The sequence below is a fragment of the Balaenoptera physalus genome (assembly GCF_965194825.1).
Source record: "Balaenoptera physalus genome assembly, chromosome: 15".
Classification (NCBI taxonomy): Eukaryota; Metazoa; Chordata; class Mammalia; order Artiodactyla; family Balaenopteridae; genus Balaenoptera; species Balaenoptera physalus.
Genome location: NC_138894.1, coordinates 6,071,121 through 6,093,336, shown reverse-complemented (window position 1 = coordinate 6,093,336; position 22,216 = coordinate 6,071,121). Strand labels below are relative to the sequence as shown.

Below are 22,216 nucleotides of genomic sequence, written 5' to 3'. Positions count from 1 at the left end.
TCATTGAACAAAATTTCTTGACCCAGTTTTTTTCAAGACACAGGAATTCAAAACTATCTAGAAGAGCAGGAGTGTAGTTACATATATGGGAAAGTGGTATAGGTTGTATAATACAGTCTCCTTGGAGAGTGCTGATGGTAACTCAACACTTAGAAGAACATGTTGCACACAGTAGCATGATGGTAAATGTTTGTGGAATGGATTAATGAAGAGTTCATCAGATAGGAGGAAGAGAAGGGACTTATCCTCCGAGGGGAGCAGAATAGGCAGAGATTTGGGGAACTGCTGGTGACCTAGGAGGGAGGATGGTGTGTATGGGTGTGAGGAGGGCTGGGAGCGCTTGGTGAGAAGTTAGCCTGTTGAAATAAACCTGAGTCAGATCTGGGATGCTAGCATAGGGAGTTTTATTTTATTTTCGTTTTAAAAATATTTCTTTTCCGTCAAGAATGATCCCCAGCTAAAGGCAGGATAGAAGAGAAGCCTAAGGTGTGTGATGCACCAGCTCCTTTGATGCACATCCTCTTACTTGATACCCCCGATCATCTTCTGCAGCGTTGTTCCCATTTTCCGTATTAAAAAAAACTCAGAGACTCAGAGCGTTGAACCGTTTGCCCAATATCAGTCATCTGTGAAAGGAAGTCCCCCTCTTCTTAATTCAATGAAATACTCGTTCTGAAATACCAAGTAACAAAGGAGAACGTGGGAATGAGAGCTGTTCCCTGCAGTTCCTGTTCTTGTCCCAGGTTCACCAGATCCTGGAGGGTCATTTTCTGGTCCCCAGTCAGCCACGTTGCCTTCTCGAGTAGCCTCAGGGACCCAGAGGACAGACTGAAAGTTATAAACAAATTATTGTAAATTATTGTGAATTGCCTTTGGCAGTGGGACCCCATGCAGAGCTCTCTTTGCTTACCTCTGGCCTTCTACATGAGACCAGGACCATCTTTAACTCCTACCAAAAAGACCTTTAGATGCTGAAATTCCCACCCAAGACATGGATTATTTCATATTCTACCTACTGAAGACTTACTTGTACTCAAGGCATCTAATATGCTTGGGAAGGTGTCTGCCACACAGTAGATGCTCATGAGTATTAGTTATTATCATTCACCTCCATTTACATTTCTGACCATCAAGGTCTCCCACAGGATTGAACCTGAGACACCATGCTTACTTATGCTTGTGCCCTTGCAGATTCACTATGACAATCATATCAGCGTAAAACAGATTCAGTATTCACCAAAGGAGTGGGCACGTACAGTGGCAATGGAGTTGTTCTGTTATAGGATTACTGTGAGTTGAGGTTGGTGCTAGGGTATGTCTGTCTCCCCTCATCACCTGGTCTAGAAAAGAGGCTGAAAGGGAAAAGATCCAACGTCTGAATTTGTAAAGAGATCATGAGGACACAGCAGCTGTTTAACAATCACCCTGGAGTATAGACAGTTTTTTAAGCTGCCGAGAGAACTTGGGGAAGAGATACTGAATGATTGTTGGGAACATTTTAGGAATCATGGTAAATTAGGAGTTTCAAATGGTAGACAAATGGTTCAGTTTTCTAAAGAAGAAAGATACTTTTTGACCCCTGGATGGTAAGTTCTATTTTATTTCTAAATAAGAGTCTACTATGGATTCTTAAAAAGATGGTTTGAGATTATCTACAGAGGAAGCACAGACCCTGCTAAAATCCACTTCTCCAAGTTTCACAAAGAGCAGGCCAGATCAGAGCCATTTCTTCTTGATGGATTACCAGTTGGATAGCTCAGGAAGCTACGTATTTGTATCACAGCCAAGAGTCCTAATACAAATGGATTTTCCTTTTATCTTAGTGCCCCTTGTGTGTCAAGCACTGTGAGAAGCACTGAGGATAATTGAGCTAAAGGAGTTCAGTTTGATGATGGCGGAAGTAGTCTATGGTATCTTTCTCAAATGGATGCCCACGAACGAACGAATGGTTGGAAACAATTAGATTGGTTACATTAGTAGCTGCTTTGATAAATATACATTTTGATAATGATGCTTATACCTTTTTGGATACACCAAAACATGGTGAAAAAATATTAGTTGATAGACCTCATCCAGAAAGATGATTCTTTGTGACAGAAACCAAAATTGAGATGAACTGTAGCAATAACAGATCCTACACTCTTTCTACTTATTTTAAAAATCCAGTTGTTTGTGTGTTTGTGAATGTGTGTTTGTTAAAGATTTAGTATTAATGCATAGATTTTTACAAGTCATTACAATATAAATAAAATAAATAAAACCGTCTTAAAAAGATTCCTCTTCCTCTCCGAACAACAACATTGTCACCTACAGTAAAGCTGCAAAACCACAACCACAGTCGTCTTGGGATGGGGGGGTGTGGCTGAGCCCGAGGATGTGTCTGGGGCGGCCAGAAGCTTATAATTTCAACCTTATGTACCTCATTCTAAAGAATCTTTTTTTCTCACTGGCTCATGAACTCCTCAAGATCAGGCCCTGCGTATCTGATAAAATGCCTGGACCCTCGCAAGTTCTCAGCACTTCCTGAAGATGCATTCCACCCCCCCCCCCAACCCCGCCCCGACAAAAACCCCCTTAATTTGATCTTATATTGTATTAATTATAGAACAGCATCTTTATTAGTTTCCTATTGCTGCTGTAACAATGTAACAAATTAACACAAAGTTAGTGGCTTAAAAACAACATAGATTTACTATCCTGCAGTTCCAGAGGTCAGAAATCCCCAAAGTCAAGGTGTTGGTAGGGCAACATTCCTTCCTGGAGGCTCTTGGATAGAATCTGTTTTATTCCCTCTTGCATCCTCTAGAAGCTGCCCACAATCCTTGGCGTGTGGTCTCTTTCCTACATTTTTAAACCAGCTACTCTCCGACCCTTTTTCTGTGGTCACGTTTCTTTCTCCGAGTACTGTCAGGAAAGCTTCTCTACTTTTCTTTTAAGGATTTATGTGATTGGATTGGGTCAACCTGTATAATCCAGGATATTGCTATGTAAGGTAACACATTCACAGATGACGTGATTATATTTAGGATTAGGGTATGGACATCTTTGGGAACCCATTACTCTGCTCATCACAGCATCCAAATAAGAAAGATGGTGATATTAACTTCGTTAGATTCTATCCGGTATATTCGCTATGCCTCACCTCAATCAAGTACTTGCAAATTGTAGCAAAGAATCAGAACAGCAAGGAGATTTGGAGTTGTTCCAATCTAAGGGATGTTTAAAGGAATGGGATGTTTAGCTTAGAAAAGTGAAGACCTATATTAAGGGGTGGAGTGGGGTTTGAGGGAGGCACGAAATGATTGCTTCTTCAAAATATCAGAAAGCTCTGTCATACGACAGAGTTTAAACGTGCTGTACAGCCTTGGAGGACAGAATACGATTAAGACTGGAACCTTTAGGGAAGCACTTTGGGGCAGAAATTAAGGCAGAGCTTAAAATATTACACAAATACTTAAAAAAATGCTCTCGGGCATATTTAGACATGGAACAAAAACAAAGAAGTGAGCTATAGAGACTAGACATGAAGAAAGTATAGATTCACTGCTATTTGGTGACTTGTATGGGTATCAAGTAAGACCCATATTTTGAGGAGGTTGAATATTTAACATGAAGGAAACAAAAAGTAGACCATATTCCTTCATCCTAATCCAGAAAATAATATATTTTTGAGACTTTTTTTTCATTAGTCCACTTTTGAGATGATTATTTGGAATAACTTGTACAAGATCTGGGAGCTGCTATATAAAGTGCTGTTTTTATGTCATAGTGTATGCTACATAAAAGTATTTTTTTTCTACTTTAGTTTCTGTTACCATATTCTTGATCTTTTAAATACACTTATGAATGTATAAGTTAAAACCTGAATTGTGCTCACTGTTATGTTAGATCAGTCAACCCACTAATTATTTTATATCCCAAAAATATCCAAAAAGGATTAAGATGTTAATTACAACTTCAGTTATATCCAAGAGAGGTCTTTGTGGTTCTTTATAGCTGCGATTTATATATCTTCAAAGAGAGTCGTAAGTGTCTTTGGGTTTGTAATGGTCATTCTGGATTAAGAGGGGCTTGTTCAGACACTTAAGACTTTGGGCCAATACTGTCAATGACCTCATACCATTCCGTCTTCTTTCCACTTCTGTGGATCACCCAGCAGCAGTAAGGATGATTCTGGCCAGCTCCTGATACCCCCCTCCACAGTCAGGGGAAGGTCAGTTATTTTTTGATCCCCATGGGAGAGAGCGAGCTCCTCAATCAGTATCCTAAAATAGTCAGCCATTCTCAGCTGCTGGGCTGGAGTCCCTCCAGGGGAGAGCAGAGGCAATACCAACCCACCAGCTGGGTGCGAGAGCGAAGCCACCAGAACAGGAGCTCAGAGACGCTTCTCAAGAAGATTCTGCCTACTCAAAAATCTTTATTCTTTTTTGTTGAGGAGCTAGGTGTTCGCTGTTTTTTATTTTCTTATTTTATTTAAAGGGAAACCAGTGAATTGAAAATGAGACTAAATATTGCCATCTTCTTTGGGGCTCTCTTTGGTGCTTTGGGGGTTTTACTCTTTTTGGTGGCTTTTGGATCAGATTATTGGCTTCTTGCGACTGAAGTGGGAAAGTGTTCAGGTGAACAGAATGTGCGTTTCTTCTTCAAAATATTGTTGTACTTGATAGTAATGAGGATAGCTTTATGTATCCTCTTGAAATCTGAAAATGGTAGTGGAATGTCTATTTCTTCATAGAAGAGATATGTAGAAAGCTACTGATCATCATTATTTGGGAAAAAATACATTGCTTAAAAAATTTCCTGGAGGTAATTATTTAGATTATGTTCCTTGTGTTGATGGCAAGTTACTTCATTTGCGTTCTGTACAGATAGAAAACGTCACTTTCCACCATGAAGGATTCTTCTGGAGATGTTGGTTTAATGGGATTGTGGAAGAGAATGATTCCAATATCTGGCAGTTCTGGTACAGTAAGTGAAATTCAGCTTTATTTTCCCCCTTGGCTTTAAAATAAAAATGAACAGTTTCTCATTTGGTGCATGTCACTTATAAAATAGGATTGGATTCTTAGTTGTAGAATCTCAATAGGATATCTTCCAAATGTTCATAAAGTGATTCCTTTTTATTAAGTAGACATGGCTATAGGAATAATTATTTTCTAACATGAAATTGGAGTCTGAATATTTATGGCAAAATTGAATAATCCGTTGTTTCCTTGCTCATGTTTAAAATATACCAACCCTAATAAACAAAACAGATATTATCTATAGTATTTTTTTCGAGTGTCTGTTATTGCTATGTTGCAAATAAATGCTTTTATTTTTTTTGGCTATTTTTTGGGGCTTGAAACCCCAAGTTTAAAAATCCAGAATTAAAGATGTATTATTTTATATTAATAGCTTCAAAGTTTAAAAAAATCTTCTTTATAACAAAACAATGATCAGCAGTGGCAGATGAAAGCTTGCTCTATTTGGGCTTAAACCAAGTTTGTGGGCAATATTAAGAAATGCTTTGCTTTTGATGTTTCCATTCTCTCATAGAAACTTTAAAGTTCTTTTCTGAAGTAGAATAGCTCCTTAAAAATATGATGCATTCTTTGAACTGCTTTTCCTATGTTGTGTTAATCTTTGAAAATCAATTCACTGAAAATAGCTAGCCTTTATCTTATTGCATCCAGCAATGAAAGAACTGTTTATTACCTTCAAACTTATTGTGGGTTGAAATTATCAGTCTTCTTATCAAAATACTCCTGTGATAAATCAAAGTATGGTATTTAAACAATAGTCAAGATCATGGAATATAACATAAAAATATGAGATCACAGAAGACGAGTCAACGGTAAATGGCATATGTAAAAGGAACAAAGTAATGATGAAATGGCATTTTGAGAGAAATATTTCATAGAGTTTCTGATTGTCATTTGGGGGAGGAGAATAAGCATGTGATCTGCCAATGAAAATTATTTAGACTTTGGTAAAGTGGAGTAGGTCAGACTTTGCAAGAGGAAGAGTTTGCCAAGACTTAGAGAAGGAAAGAGTATTTTACTCCTTAGAGGGTATATGATGAAATCTTCACGATGTCAAACAACATTAAAGTTCTTTCTTGTGGTTTCTTCAAATGCTAAAAATGTACTTGAATTATTAACTTGTATGGTCTATCATTTACACCTTTTCCCTGAAAATAGAATATAGAAGAAATTTTCTATTAATTAGAACCAATCAAGGTTAAATCTAAATTTATTAGATTTTTAAATGACTATTTTTTGAATACCTACTATGTGCTAGGCATTATGTTAGGAATTGGAGAATATAGTTGTGAAAACGAATGAAATCTGGTGCTTTCAATTTTAGGGTGATATTAAGGGCATTCTCTCCCTTGAATTAGGTCATGAGCTAGATGTTTTAAATGAATCCACTTTCCAGGTCCCCTGTGCTTTACCATATGAGGTTTTTAAGGAAGTTTCCTCCCTTATTCAATAATTCTCTGAATTTATTGATCTAACCTATAGTTTTATTTTGCTTGTGTACCCCCAGATCCTGTATTTCTCTTCTGTTAGGAACAAACCTTCACTCACCTTCTCAGTAACAAATACCTTTGTTCTGCTCTCCTTCCTAGCCAATCAGCCACCATTGAAGAACTGCACGCATGCTTACCTGTCGCCATATCCCTTCATGAGAGGAGAGCACAACTCGACCTCCTATGACTCTGCAGTTAGTAAGTACCTCTTTCCTCAGAGGGCCTCTGAGAGGGGCCTGTCTTTCTGAAAGATGCCCACCACAGCATTTCTGTGGGCGATTAAAAAATAATTTAACATTTATAATTTCAACATGTTTTTTGATACCAGTCTGTTATGTATAAAATAATAAGATGCCATTTTTAAAACACCATTTATAATCTTAATAAAATACAACTTTGGTCTAAAATTAAAGCCATTGTAATTTGCTTTCTACTTATAAAGATAATTTTTTTAAAAGTGTGTTTTCTGATATGAAAGTAGTGGTGTACATCAGGAAGAACTGCTCCTTAAGATGTAAAACTGGTCTTACAATGGAAAATATTGGAATATACACCCTGATTTTAAAACATTTTTTTGCAGTTGTTACACATAAGAATATGATTATGCTACTGTATTTCTACAAAATGATTGAACTTTGTTGTGTGTGATATCCCATAGAAGAAGTAGAGTCTGATGTCATTAACTAGGAGTCATGATTACCTGAATTCTTTCATGTTTTCATACTATTTTTTCTATAGAAAATATATAAACTAAGTTTCTATAGAAAGTACACAATATATAGTACACAAATCTAATTTTAGAAAGTACATAAGCTCAGTATGTCAGCTTTATTCTCAGCTGGTTTCATGAAGTTTTTAATATTGTTTATCCAAACCTTAAAACTAGGGTTGGTACAGAATTTACCAATGTCATAAACAAAGCCAAAAAATATCTGTTTTTCAAAGAAGATACTTAATATATTTAACATTCTGAATAAATGTGTATTAGTCAGGATTCTCCGGACAATCAGTAAGGGATTATATATGGGGTGTGTGTGTGTGTGTGTGTGTGTGTGTGTGTGTGTACAAAGAGAGATTGAGGTTGATTGATTGATTGATTGATGGAGAGATTTTAAGGAATTGGCTCATACTATTGTGGAGGCTGGCAAGTCTGAAATCTGGAGCAAGCCTGCAGCTGGAGATTCAGATAAGACTTGATGTTGTGGTCTTGAGTCTGAACGCTGGAAACTCGGGTAGAATATCTGTGGTGCAATCTTGGGGAGAGTTCCTTCTTCTTCAGGAAACCTGTCTTTGTTCTTAAGTCCTTCAACTGATTGGATGAGGCCCACCTCCTCATACTAGAGGATAATCTACTTTACTTATAGTCTGCTGATAGTAAATGCTCATCACATCTAAAAAAATACCTTTTTTAGGTATTTTGCTGCTAGATGCTAGCAGCATCTAGACTACTGTTTGATCAGGCAACTGGGCACCATAGTCTAACTAAGTTGGCACATAAAATTAACCATCACAGAACTTAATGGATTTTTACATCATTCATCCATTTTTTCATCTTTATGTAAAATTTGTATTTCCACACATTATAATTTTGTTCTGAGTTTGTCAAAGCTGTAGCATCTGCTTATATCACATCATTAACATGACGTTTTATGGAGCGGGTGTGGGTCCGGATAGGAAAAGGGGTGAGGACGCAGCTGTGCTTGTCCACCAGGCTTGCGTGTGCTCAGAGGGTCTGTGGCTGTCAGCCTTGAAGCGTGTGCAGCGGAGATGCTTTTCCCATTGAAAACCTCATGAGACACCTCATTCACACTAGCCAGACCCTCTTACATCGTGGATGACACGGACCCTCTCACTGACGAGAGAACAGATGGCATGGGAAGAGCAGGATAAACCATTTTTTAAAAATATTTATTTATTTATTTATTTATTTATTTTATTTTTGGCTGTGTTGCGTCTTCGTTGCTGCACCCGGGCTGTCTCTAGTGTGGCGAGCGGGGGCTGCTCTTTGTTGCAGTGTGCGGGCTTCTCACTGCAGTGGCTTCTCTTGTTGCAGAGCCCGGGCTCTAGGTGCGCGGGCTTCAGTAGTTGTGGCACGTGGGCTCAGTAGTTGTGGCTCGCAGGCTCTAGAGCGCAGGCTCAGTAGTTGTGGCACACGGGCTCTAGAGCACAGGCTCAGTAGTTGTGGCTCACGGGCTTAGTTGCTCCGCAGCATGTGGGATCTTCCCAGACCAGGGCTCGAACCCGTGTCCCTTGCATTAGCAGGCGGATTCTTAACCACTGCGCCACCAGGGAAGTCCCAAACCATTTTATCATATACTACAAAAAGTTACAAAAAAGTTACATTACAAAAAATTATGAAAATGGTACCCCTTCCTTGTCATTCTTTCTGGAACATTAGGTATTTGCATAAATATTAGTATTGCTGTTGTTGATACTCATATGTTGAGGTCCTGTGATAAGATAGGTATTGTAAGTACCATATATTTAAAAATGAATCTACATATTTGAAAAGTTTGCACCTCAAGGAGATAGTGGAGAACTTGAAAAACAAGGTAACGTTATCTGTGCATAATAATTACAATGGAGAAGGATAGTAAATGCATGTCAGAAAAATTACACTGCAATTACATTAGGATTATTATGTGGCATTACATATAATTACCGTGTCATTTTTTGAATCTAGTGACAAAACTGTATTCCATTTTGTTTAAATTGTCAAACTCCTCTTTGGCACACATATTGTAACTCCTTATTCACTTTAAGCAACTTTATCAAACACTCTAAGTAAAAATGACTGAGGTGGGAAGAGGTATGTCCTACAGCAGAAATACTATATGCAAGTTTCATTTATCTTCATAATACTGTACAATGATATGTGACATTATATTTGGGTGATTATTTTATTGTTTCCTTTATCCAAGAGAAGGACATAGATTTCATCAAAAAGATTCCACCTGGTTGAAAGTGTGTGCTTCCTGGTTAATGAGGCCACATAGACTTCACTAGACTCCAGAACTACTCTTTGGCTTCATAGCTTCTTAATTATCAGGCATCATACATTTGCCAGCTTATCTTAGGAAAATTCAAAGTATTGTTTGTGAAATCTGATGTATCGTGGCCTGGCAAATTATTGGTAAAATGTCTTTGTATTCTCCTGATTTTTTACAGTTACAGTTAGCCAATATTTGAAATCAGTGAAAATGATACAGTGGTGGATGGTTTTTCTGGAAAGTCTATTTTAGAATTATTGGATATTACTGATGAAATTATTCTTTTTCATGATAAGGAGGCTGAGACTCAGAGAAACCATGTGATTCTGTCTTCACACAGCTGATCACTGGCAGAACTAATGTAAGGTCCAAGTCTCTGGGTGTTTATTGATAATCTTATAAACTACAGTGAATGAAAAGGCTGATTTTAGTTCTTAGTATTTAAATCTTTTTAAGTATAAGTCTTTTAGTTGGATCTCAATAAAAGAACAGAGTAAACTTATGTTGGCTTTTTCTGCCTTTCTGTCTGATCCTGACTTGTGTATACAGTCTGGTCTAATTCATTGTTTCCTCTATTTTTGTCTTAATCTCAGATGGGTACAGTCATGGTTCAAATCTAGTCATTTGGATGGTTGACCAAGCTTAGAGGGGGTGATCTAATTCTCAGAATTATTTTCTGAGCTAGGACTGTGCTTCAAAGTCCATTAAACAATTTCATTACCTTTTGATATGTCAGAATTTAGATTTTCTGGTTTGTTTCATGCTTAAATTCAGTCATAGTTCATTAATTTGGTAACACTTGGTGATGATGTACTGAATGTAGGTTAATTTTCAAGGTAACTCAATCCTTGAGTGAATCAGTCATTTCTTTTCGGTGTCCCCATAGCCTTTGATCACACCCATCAGAGTGCTCCTTGTACTTAACTCTAGTTGTTTGTTTACTGGGCTTCTTAATTATTTATTGCAACTCCCCAAAGGCACAGAATGTATCCTACTCAAATTTATATCACCAGAGCTTAGTGTAGCGCCTGGTCCCCCATCCCCACTAATACTTGGACTAGACCAGGTTCTCCTTTATAAAAACCATGCTTTAATTTGATAATTTGTAGCACAGATTTTAATCATTTACTTGCATAATTATTTTGTTCATGTATTCCTTCCCGATTCAACTCTAAGCTCCACTGCTGTGAAGTCTTTTATGTTTGACTCACCACTGTATCCACTGTAGACTGAATATTTTTGTAGAATTAATATTTCTTGAGAGTCTCCACTAACTGTGCTGTACTCTGGTGCTGATACTGATGCCCTGAGTAACTAAGGATGTGTGTAGGAATGTTTTAAACCTTTACTAAATGGACTGTGGTTACTCTTAAACATTTTTTTTTTCATATTTTTTATAATTTTTTAGGTCTTCAACATTGTTTTCACGTGTCAGCTGTCCTTTGCTTTTATTGTCAATATTTATTTATTTGCTTTTCTTTTCTGGTCTGTTCATCCTTCACTCATAAAAATTATAGGGTGATGTGAATGATGTAAGACTAGAAGCAGGAAAGCAGCTAGGCAAGATATTAGTCAGCAGCACATCAAGCTGGAAGTAGCAGAAAACAAACAGCAACTAAAACATAAGGGCTATTTTTCTCCCACAATAAGAAGTTCAGAAGCAGCTGCTGTAATGATGCTGTCAGGGACCCAGGCCCTTTCGACCTTTTCTTCCACCATCCTTGGCAGGTGGATAGCCCCTGTCATGTTCTTCCATCTTCAGAAGAGCAGACATGTCCCTAGAACTCTCCCGTAGATTTCTGCCAATGCTTTCTTCATTGGAACTGTGTCACAGGGCCTTGCTGGGCTGGGATGTGGAGTTGTTTGCTTTCTAGCCTCTGTGGCAGAGGAGGAGAAGGGAGAAGGGCTGGGAGTGTTGATGGATCAACCCAGAGGAGCCTCCTCAGGGGACCAGCATCGTAATCCTGCCTGGAAGTTATCAGGGCAAGACAAGGGTGAGGCAGCAAAGGTGAAAAGGGAGTGATGGATAGAAATGATATTTAAAGAGTTAAATGTAAAACTTGGTAGCCAAACAAAAGAAAGCTGGAGGAATCTAGGACGATGAAGACATTGCCTTTTGAACAAGATGCAATTCAGTTTAAACAACATACAATCAAGGTAATATGGTCACTTTCCTCCAGACAATAAATATTATTTTAGGGTATTTCTTTCCAGTCTTTTTTTACGTGCATATTGTACATTGTTTTAATCATTATAACTGCAAATGTATATCTCACTTTTCTATTTTTACGTCAGCACATATGTCTCCATATTTGTGCCTAATAGTTTCTCAGATTTTAAATGCTAGTTGCCACCTCCACATTAAATATGATTTTATGTGTGTTATATTTGTCATAATTTGTTTTGGTTCTTCGGATTATGTTTTCATAAATGTGAATGGTGGTGAATCAAAAGATAGGAATAAAATTGCATTATCGTTATTGTGCCAAGGTACCAAATTGCTTGCCAACCAGCACTGAACTGTGAATTATTTCAAGAAAATTTGGTAGGGAGGATAGAAATATGAGAATCAGGAGGAGGTGGCGTGTTTTGAAGTGGAGGATGGGGATTTAGTTTGGATTTAGACACAGTAAATTTGGGTTGATGGTGGAATACCAGTTTGAAATAATTCAACAAGGAGCTTGATGTGCAGAACTGACGATTACTTTAAAAGACATTAATCAGCACAACTGATAATGATCAGGAATTGCAGACATGGTTTTTGATATCAGATATAATCTTCAAGAAAAGATGTCATAGGAAAGGAGATGGTAAAATATCCGTTATACGTAGGAGAAGGAAAGAAGCGAGGACAGTCCAGAAAGGAGAAGGAGAAAGTGGTATTGAGAAGCAAGCCGATGGGCAGACTGGTGTGTTGTCAGAGGCGCCTACACAGGTGAGAGTCTTGGGAAAGACGTGGTGGTCCTCAGTGCAGGTGTAGAGTGAATGAGAACGAGAAGGGGGCAAAAAGGAATTGGATAACATGCTGATAATGAAGAAGTTCTGGTGGCTCCTGGTAGCTCCCTCCCCACCAAGGACCCATAAAGAGGCCCATAAAGTCAGCTCCTTTGAACTATAAACCCACAGGCCCTGCTGGTTTGGCCTGAGACTTCCAGACCTTGTGCTCTGTGTCCCACTTCTGTGCACGGCCCGTCCCCTTGGGTGGAGCCTGAGGGCCCTGCTCTCTCTTCGTGGCAATGCCTTTCCCCTCCATTTTCCTGTGCATTCTGTCACCTGATCCTCCTGAGAGCCAAGCCCTACCGCAGGCTTCCTCCTCCTCTTCTCCCAGGAGAGGTCAGAAGGCAGCCATCCTCCTAAAGGGGGGCAGAGCAGCACGATGAAAGGAACGTGACACCCCACACTGGGTGTCCACGGGGGACGAGAAGTGAAGAAGCGGAGACCTTTGCAATTAGCCAACTCTGGGACTTGGAATAGCAACCAAAAGAGCACAGCCTTGCAGAGAGCACCAGGTCCTCACAAAACAATCCTGTGCTTCACGCTGCAAGGCAAGATAAACCATAAAAATGAGTGCCCTTATACACCACAGCTTTAAACAGCAAATAAATGAATTAAGACTTGAGTCAAGAGTTAATATAAATTCTTAAATAATTGAGGAGACACATCAACATGTCATAGGAATCTAATCACATAGGGATCCCCATGTCCCAACTCTACTTACAAATCAATTATGCTAGTGTAGCTGGATCTTATGTAGCAATTTTTTTGTGTTCGTATATGGTGATTCTGGACATTGTTGTAAATTCACCAAATAGTTTTAAATACTTCTGCTCTGCCTTAGTTGTGTAGAAAAAAAAAAGCATACTCTGCAAAGTTTAATGGAAAATACAATTCGTCCTTTTTTTTTTTTTTGTCACAAATGTCAAGTACCTAGATATTTGGAAATACCTTAACATTCACTTAATTTCCTACTGTTCATTCAGACATTTGGGATCATGCAGCCATGACCACAGACACAGAGTGATATTACTGGGGGGCTGTACTTCCTGGTTTCCTGCTGACTTTTCATCTGTGGCCCCAGTGTGGGCTCTCTTGTGTTCAGGTTAAAGTGCTGCCCACAGGGCAGCTCGCTCAGGCTTCACAGGCTGCAGCTCCTGAGGGTAACGTTGGCTTTTCAGTTCCAGGGCCCAGCATCAAAGCTGTCATTAAAAATCACTTTTTCAGGGAGTGCTATTTTGCGTTCTCTACAATTTAGTCACGGGCATCTAAGGATTGGTTGGCAGTTTATGTCATTCCCTCCAATAATGGGGACAATTGCTTTCTATAAACAAGACTGGCTATTTACAACAATGTGGGTCTGCTTCCCTTCACAGAGGACAGGCTGCAGCCTTGACAGAAGCTTCTGGTAACATCTGTGGAGCTGTCAGCCACACTCAGAAGTAGACATCCCCTCTAATGATAGGGCACCTCCTGGTGCTTAGACCAGGGTTTCTCAGCCTCAGCATGCTGACATTTGGGGCCAGATGATTGTTGTGGGAGGGATGGTGTGCTATTCCCTGCCCTTGTGGAGCTGCCATTCTAGTGAGGGGAGGCAGACAAAGCAACATAAAAGAAGCCAATTTTATAGTACGTTGGAAAATGACAAGTGCCCGGAGAAACATAGAACATGGAAAGAGGCTGGAAACTAAGGGGCCTGGGGAAGCAGAGGCAGGGGAGATATGAGCTCTATTATGTGAGGTGTCTGTTAAGTCAGGTCTTTGGACCATTTTTTAAAAATTGAGTTGTTTGTTTTCTTATTGTTGAGTTTTAATAGTTCCTTGTATACTTTGGATCAGTGTTTTATCAGATGTGTCTTTTGCAAATATTTTCTTCCAGTCTGTAGCTTGTCTTTTCATTCTCTTGACATTGTCTCTTGCAGAGCAGAAGTTTTTAATTTTAATGAAGTCCAGCTTATCAATTATTTCTTTCATGGATTGTTCCTTTGGTGTTGTGTCTAAAACGCCATCATCATACCCAAGGTTTTCCCTATATTGTTTTTTAAGGATTTTATAGTTTTACATCTTACTTTTAAGGCTACGATCCATTTTTAGTTAATTTTTGTGAAGAGTGTAAGGTCTGTATCTAGTTTCATTTTTTTTGCATGCCGATGTCCACTTGTTTCAGCAGAATTTTCTTTGCTCCATTTTATTGTCTTTGCTCCTTTGTCAAATATCAGTTGATTATATTTTTGTGGGTCTATTTCTGGGCTCTCTGTTCTGTGCCATTGATCTATATATGTCTGCTCTTTTGCCAATACCACACTATCTTGATTACGCTAGCTTTTTTTAAAATTTTATTTATTTATTTATGGCTGTGTTGGGTCTTCGTTTCTGTGCGAGGGCTTTCTCTAGTTGTGGCAAGTGGGGGCCACTCTTCATCGCGGTGCGCGGACCTCTCACTATCGCGGCCCCTCCCGTTGCGGAGCACAGGCTCCAGATGCGCAGGGTCAGTAACTGTGGCTCACGGGCCCAGTTGCTCCGCGGCATGTGGGATCCTCCCAGACCAGGGCTCGAACCCGTGTCCCCTGCATTCGCAGGCAGATTCTCAACCACTGCGCCACCAGGGAAGCCCCACGCTAGCTTTATGGTAAGTCTTTAAGACAGGTAGTACCAGTCCTCCAACTTGGATTTTCTTCAATATTGTATTAGCTATTCTGGGTCATTTGCTTCTCCGTATAAATTTTAGAATCAGTTTGTTTATATCTACCAAATAACTTGCTGGAATTTTTATTGGAATTGCATTGAATGTATAGATCAAGTTAAGAAGAACTGACAGCTTGACAATATTAAGTCTTACTACTCTGGACATGGAACATCTCTCCATTTATTTAATTCTTTGATTTTGTTTATCAGATTTGTAGTTTTCCTCATATAAATCTTGTACATATTTTGTTAGATTTATACCTAAATATTTCTTTTAGGGGGCTCTAATGTAAATGGCATTTGTTTTTAATTTCAAGTTCCACTTGTTTATTGCTGGTATAGAGGAAATCGATTGCCTTTTCTATATTACCCTTGTGTCCTGCAACCTTGTTATAATAACTCATTAGTTCCAGGAGTCTTTAATGGATTCTTTCAGATTTTCTTCCTAGATGATCATGTCATCTACAGACAAAAACAGCTTTATTTCTTCCTTCTCAATATATATAACTTTTATTTCTTTTTCTTATCTAATTGCATAATTAAGATTTCCAGTGTGGTTGAAAAGGAGTGGTGAGAGGCGACATCCTTGTCTTATTTCTGATGTTAGTGGGAAAGCTTCAAGTTTCTCACCATTAAGAATGATATTAGGGCTTCCCTGGTGGCGCAGCGGTTGAGAATCTGCCTGCCGATGCAGGGGACGCGGGTTCGAGCCCTGGTCTGGGAGGATCCCACATGCCGCGGAGCAACTAGGCCCGTGAGCCACAATTACTGAGCCTGCGCGTCTGGAGCCTGTGCTCCGCAACAAGAGGGGCCGCGATGGTGGGAGGCCCGCGCACCGCGATGAAGAGTGGCCCCCGCTTGCCGCAACTAGAGAAGGCCCTCGCACAGAAATGAAGACCCAACACAGCCATAAATCAATCAATAAATAAAAACAAACAAACAAACAAACAAAAACAGTTAACATCATACCAAACATACATATAATTTAAAAAAAAAAAAAAGAATGATATTAGCTGTAGGGTTTTTGTAAATATGCATTATGAACTTGAGGAATTTCCCCTTTATTCCCAGTTTGCTGAGAGTTTTTATCCTGAATGGATGTTGGATTTTGTCAAATGTTTGTTCTGCATCTACTGATACACGATCATGTGATTTTTCTCTCTTAGCCTGTTGATGTGATGGTTTTACGTAAACTGATGTTTGTATGTTGAAGCAGCCATGCATACCTGGGATAAATTCTACGTGATCATGGTGTATAATTCTCTTTGTACATTGTTGGATTCAGTTAGCTAATATTTTGTTGATGATTTCTGCATCTGTGTTCATGAGTGATATTGATTGTAGTTTTCTTTCCTTGTAATGTCTGGTTTTGATATTAGGATAACACTGACCTCATAGGATGAGTTAGGAAATATGACCTCTGCTTCTTTTCCTCTGGGATATTGTAGAGAATTGGTATAATTTCTTCCTTACATGTTTGATAGAAATAAACAGTAAACCCATCTGGGCCTAGTGCTTTCCGTTTAGGAAGTTTATTAATTACTGATTCAATTTCTGTAATGTATATATGTTTATTCAGATTGTCTGTTTCTTCTTGTTTGAGTTTTGGCAGATTGTGTCTTTCAAGGGATTAGTCCATTTCAACTACATTGTCAGATTTTGGGGCATAGCGCTGTTCATAGTATTCCTTTATTACCTCTTTAATGTCTACAGGACCTGTAGTGATGTCATCTCTTTCATATCTGATGTTAGCAGTTTGTGTCCTTTCTATTTTTTCCTTAGAGAGCCTGGCTAGAGACATTGATTTTACTGATCTTTTCAAAGAACTATCTTCTGGTTTTGTTGATTTTCTCTATTGATTTTCTACAAATTCTTGATTTCTGCTCTAATTCATATTATTTCTTTGCTTCTTCTTATTTTGGATTTAATTTGCTTTGCTTTTTCTAATTTCTTAAGGTAGAAACTTAGATTATTGATTTTAGATCTTTCTTCTCTTCTAATATAGGAATTCAGTGCTATAAATTTCCGTCTAAGCACTGCTTTCCCTGCATCCCACACATTTTGATAAATTGTGCTTTCATTTTCATTTAGTTGAAGCTATTTTTTAAATTTCTTTTGAGATTTCTTCTTTGATTGATGTGTTATTTAGAAGTGTGTTTTATAATCACTGTGTATTTGGGGATTTTTCTGTTATCTTTCTGTTATTTATTTTTAATTTAATTCTATTGTGGTCTGAGAGCAGACTTTGTTTGAATTCTGTTCTTTTAAATTTGTTAACTTATGTTTTATGGCCCAGAATGTTGTCTATCTTAGTGAATATTTCATGTGAGTTTGAAAAAAAATGTGTATTCTGCTTCTGTTGTGTGAAGTACTCTATAGATATTTATTACAGTTGTCCCTGGGTATCTGCTGGAGATTGTTTCCAGGATCCACCAGGTGTACCAAAATCCATAGATGCTCAAGTCCCACAGTTGGTACTCTGCACCTGCAGGATGCACATCTGTGGATTCAACCAACTGTGGATTGCAAACTTAATACATGATCTGAGGTTAGTCGAATCCATAGATGTGGACCTGGTGGCTACAAAGGGACAACCATATATTTTTTGAGAAAATTCCACGTTAGTGGACCCATGCAGTTCAAACCCGTGTCATCCAGGGCCGCAACTGTGTATCCAGTTGATGGTGTTGTTGAGTCTAGCTATGTCCTTACCGATTTTCTGCCTGAAGGATTTGTCTATTCTGATAGAGAGGTGTTGAAGTCTCCCACTGTAATAGTGAATTCATCCTTTTCTCCTTTCAGTTCTATCAGTTTTTGCCTCATGTAATTTGATACTCTGTTGTTAGGTACATGTACATTAAGGCAAAGTGGACTTTTAATTAGTGTATTGTACCATTTATACTTAATGTTATTATTGATATGTTGGGCCTTAACCCTGCCATTTTAATTTTTGTTTTCTATTTGTTCTGTCTGTTTTTCATTTCTATTTTCTTTATCCTGTCTTTCTATAGGTTACCTGAATTTTTAAAAATTCCATTCCAGGCCATTCCATTTGATTTATATGTGTTTTAGAGTATATCTCCTCTCTCTACACTGTTTAGATCATCCACTGAGTTTTTATTTTGGGCTACTATATTTTTTGTTTCTAAATTTTCCTTTTGGTTCTTCTTTATATCTTTTATTTATTTGCCAGTAACTTTTGTTTTCTCTTCAGTTTGGGTCAAGCATATATGTATTTACTCTTTGAGACGTTTTTATCATGATTCACTCAAAATCATTCTTAGATAATTCTAACATCTCTATCCTGTATTGACATCTATTGAGCGATCTTTTTCATTGAAGTTGAGATTTTTCTGGTTCTTGGATGACTCATCATCTTTTAAAATTAAAACCAGGAATTAGGATGTATTATGTTATGAGACTCTAGATCTTCTGTTTTGGTTGGCTTTTTTTGATACTGCTCCTGCAGGAGAAGGGGTGGGCTTTGCCTCAATAAAATCAGGTGGGATGGAATTCCACGCTCCCCATTTAGTCTGTGTTGACATAAGGAGAACTCTTCTTGGTACTGCTGGGCAGTAGTGAAAGTTCTGGCTTCCCACTATGTTTCCACTGATACCATCCTGACCAGGAAGGGCAGGATTGAATCATTACAACTTTAACCATGGTTGCCATTGACATGGTAGGTATGCAAAGGTAGCCTAATTACTACTGGGTGGTGATGAAAGTCCTGGAATCTCCACTAAGCCTCCTCTGATACCACCCCAGGGGGAAAGGCTGTCTAATTTCCACCTTGTAGGGGTGAAAGTCCAGGTTCCCCACATGGTCTCCACTGTCACTGTGAACGGTGACCTCATTACCCTGCAGAGATCAAAGTCCTGACTCCATATTCAGCTTTCTCTGATACATCCGTGTGTGTGTGTGTGGAGTTGGGAGAGGGCACCTTACCACAGTCTATCAAGAGTCAAAGACTAGGTTCCCCTCTTGGTATTTGCTGATCACAGGGGAGTTGGGGCTAACGTTTTATTCTGCAGTGTTTGGTGTCAGGTGGTTATTTTCTAAAAGTTTCCTGCTTTGATAGGTAGCCCCTTACCTGGTTCTTTGGACAAACAGCTTTTGTTGGGAATTTTTTGACTGTGATTGTTGGCATTTCTGTGTTGCTTGCTTTTCCATCCCCACTGACACCACAGGATGGGAGCTGACCATTACCACCTGTGGTGATAAAAGTCCCACCTCCCTTCCTTCTCTGGCATTTCCCTAGCAGGGCGGTTGGGCCTGCTGTTGTCTGTGTCCATTGCCATTTCCTGGTTATTGGCTCCCCTAGCTCTAGGTATAGGATGAATGAGCAAAAACAAAACCCAGGGAACTCACCATCACATCATTTCTTGGGTTCCAAGTTTCCTAGTTGGTCTTCTTCTCTTCCTTCTTTCTGAATCTTCTTCTGCTTGTTTCATAGATAATCGGCAGGGATTTTAGTTGTGATTAAAAGAAACAATAGGGAAAAGTATGTTTGCTTCATCTTCCTGGAAGCAGAAGTTCAGTTTATCTAGTTACATTCTGAAGGAACAGCTGACTAGATTTGCTGATGGTTCATTTTGAGGTGTGAGGGAAAGAGCAGAGTTAATGATGACACTTTTTGACCTTAGCAACTGGAGGGATGAAGTTACTATTTTTAGAGCTGGGGAAAGCTGGCGTAGAGTTGATTGTTAAGAGGAAGCTTTGGAGTTTTCAGACCTGTTAGGTTGAGGACACCTAGTAGAGATGTTATGTAGGCTTTTGGATCGCAGAGTCTAGAGTTAAAGGTTGCTTTTTGAGCAGAAACTGTGCATTTGGCAGTCATTGCATGGAGGTATATTTAAACCATGGGGCAAGATAAGAGCTTTTGGAGAGTGAGTGTAGAGAGAAAGGAGGTCGATCCAAGCACAGAGCCCTAGGCTGCTCTGTTGTTCAGAGGTCAGGAAGAAGAGGAGAGACCCACAAAGGAGACTGAGGATGGGCAGCTAGGGAAGCAGGAAGCAAACCAGGAGAGTATGGTGTTCTGGAAACCAGAAAGAGAAAGCTTTTCTCAGAGAAGGGAGTGAAAAGCTTGGCCAAATGCTGCTAAGAAGTAGAGTAGGGCGTGGACTGAGAGCTGACCCTTGAATTTCGCAAGCTGTCCACAGCAATTTGACCTAGTGTTTTGCAACCTGGATTTCTTTCTTCTTGGGCTCACTACCACTATTTCCCCTTTGACAGATCACATTTTGTGTAATCTCTTTTTCTTTCTTTTACTCTTAAATGATAATATATGAATGGTAAACATAAGTACTGCTTGGTAAATTTCAGTGCTGGCATGAGGGATTAGATCCAGTGAGTTTATGAATAATTGGAGCCATTAATTGCACAAAGGCACCATGATAATTTCTTCAGAGTTGTTCATTTATATCTTTAGTTCTTGTTTCTGCGTGTCGAAACCTACTAATCTACTGAAAAATATATAAAAAAAGAAAAATGTTATTTATTTTATAAAAATCATTAATATCACAAGAAAATGACTTATTTTATTTCTTATGATAAGCTCCTATTGTGTGCAGTCATTGGGCTAGCCCACCTACTTTTTATTTTACAAAGATTGCCTCCTTGGATTTTTTTTTTTTTAGGGAGATCATGTATTGGTTACTTCTTTTTTTTTAATCCGTCATCAATTTTATACACATCAGTGTATACATGTCAGTCTCAATCGCCCAATTCAGCACACCACCATCCCCACCCCACCGCGGTTTTCCCCCCTTGGTGTCCATACGTTTGTTCTCTACATCTGTGTCTCAACTTCTGCCCTGCAAACCAGTTCATCTGCCTCCTTGGATCCTGATGACAGTGCTGTGAGGTAGAGTTCATTGCTGCCATTTCAACGCCAAGGAAACTTAGAGCATTTGGGTTTCTCAACTCAAAGTTCATGCTCTGCAGTGAGCTGCCTCCGTTTCCATAATCAGCTTCTTGATAACATTGTAAAGGAGATTATGTTTCATTTTTCTAACAAGCAATATATAGTTTATAACAAAATCTATTGTTAGTTAGGGGAGAATTGGTGAGTTCTATTATATTACTTCTTAGTTTTCGTATGGTGACTCGATATGAGTCTTTCTTTTACTATTTATTACTCTTTACAACCAAGTTTGGGGGTATAGAAATAAAATAAAAGTGATTTTTAAATATAGTTTTTAAAAAATATGATTGATTTTTATAAAGCACTTTTTCTAGGACTCAGATTCATTGCTTCAAGTCTGCAAGTGGCCGCGGCAATTATTCACATCCACAGAGTGTTGATTTAGTATCATTAAGGGAAGGGACGCGTTGTATGGAAAGCAAAGCGTTAACTCGTTTCCAGAGCCACAGCTGTTGTTACACAATATGAAGGGCATTTGCTCCAACAGCTTGCTATGTTGAATAGCTAGAGAGGGAAGTCTTCCCAAGCTGTATCTTATCACTGCAAATAAATAAATGCAACCAAATCCCCCACTAGACTGTGTGTAGAGTAGCTATGGGAATGCTACGTTTGATCTTTTCAATGATTTTCTGCTTAAACGTGCAGTTTCAGAAGGCTGGTCTTTTCGAGTGGAGACTTGGAAGTTCAGTCTATGCAGTTCACTATCAAAGGGAAATATTGACTGTTCACTTGTTGGGACTCTAAGCAGAAGAGTTGGAAGTGACTTCTGAGACTGATAGTCTACCTTTTTATCAAGAGCAAGCAGAAAACCAGGGAGGCTGGACAAGTGGCCCACTTCTGAAGAACACACAGCAAATCGCGGACAAGTCAGTGAAGACTGAAGGCTGCTGATAGGCATTTCTACCCCATTCCTTCAGATTGAGCCCTGGAAGAGGCCAAGTCAGTGAGAGATGCCCAAGAGGGGTTTAGGTCCTTGGTGAATGCTGACTTTGAACAGCCAAGATCATGTTTCCTGCTCAGTGGAGAAAATGTGACTCTGTTTGTGAATAAGCAAAGTGTGAATGTTTGTTCTGGAGTAAATGAGGCGTGCTTGCCCTGCCGGGGACGCCAG

At 38.9% G+C, this 22,216-nt stretch overlaps 1 protein-coding gene across 16 annotated transcripts in view; it reads left to right on the top strand.

Annotated features, from left to right (window-relative positions):
- TMEM182 (transmembrane protein 182) overlaps positions 1 to 22,216 on the top strand; it is a 391,383-nt gene that overhangs the window by 10,868 nt on the left and 358,299 nt on the right. For 8 of the 16 annotated variants that reach the window (XR_014253831.1, XR_014253832.1, XR_014253833.1 and 5 more), the window contains exons 1-3: positions 4,233 to 4,630; positions 4,869 to 4,968; positions 6,614 to 6,712. Coding sequence is in view for 5 of the 16 variants with exons in the window: in XM_082426407.1 (XP_082282533.1) it covers positions 4,499 to 4,630; positions 4,869 to 4,968; positions 6,614 to 6,712 (331 nt within the window). In the remaining 11 variants the exon portion in view is untranslated. Of the gene's footprint in view, positions 1 to 4,232; positions 4,631 to 4,868; positions 4,969 to 6,613; positions 6,713 to 22,216 lie in introns of those variants that run through there. The other 8 variants (XR_014253838.1, XR_014253839.1, XR_014253841.1 and 5 more) reach the window with 5 other exon arrangements.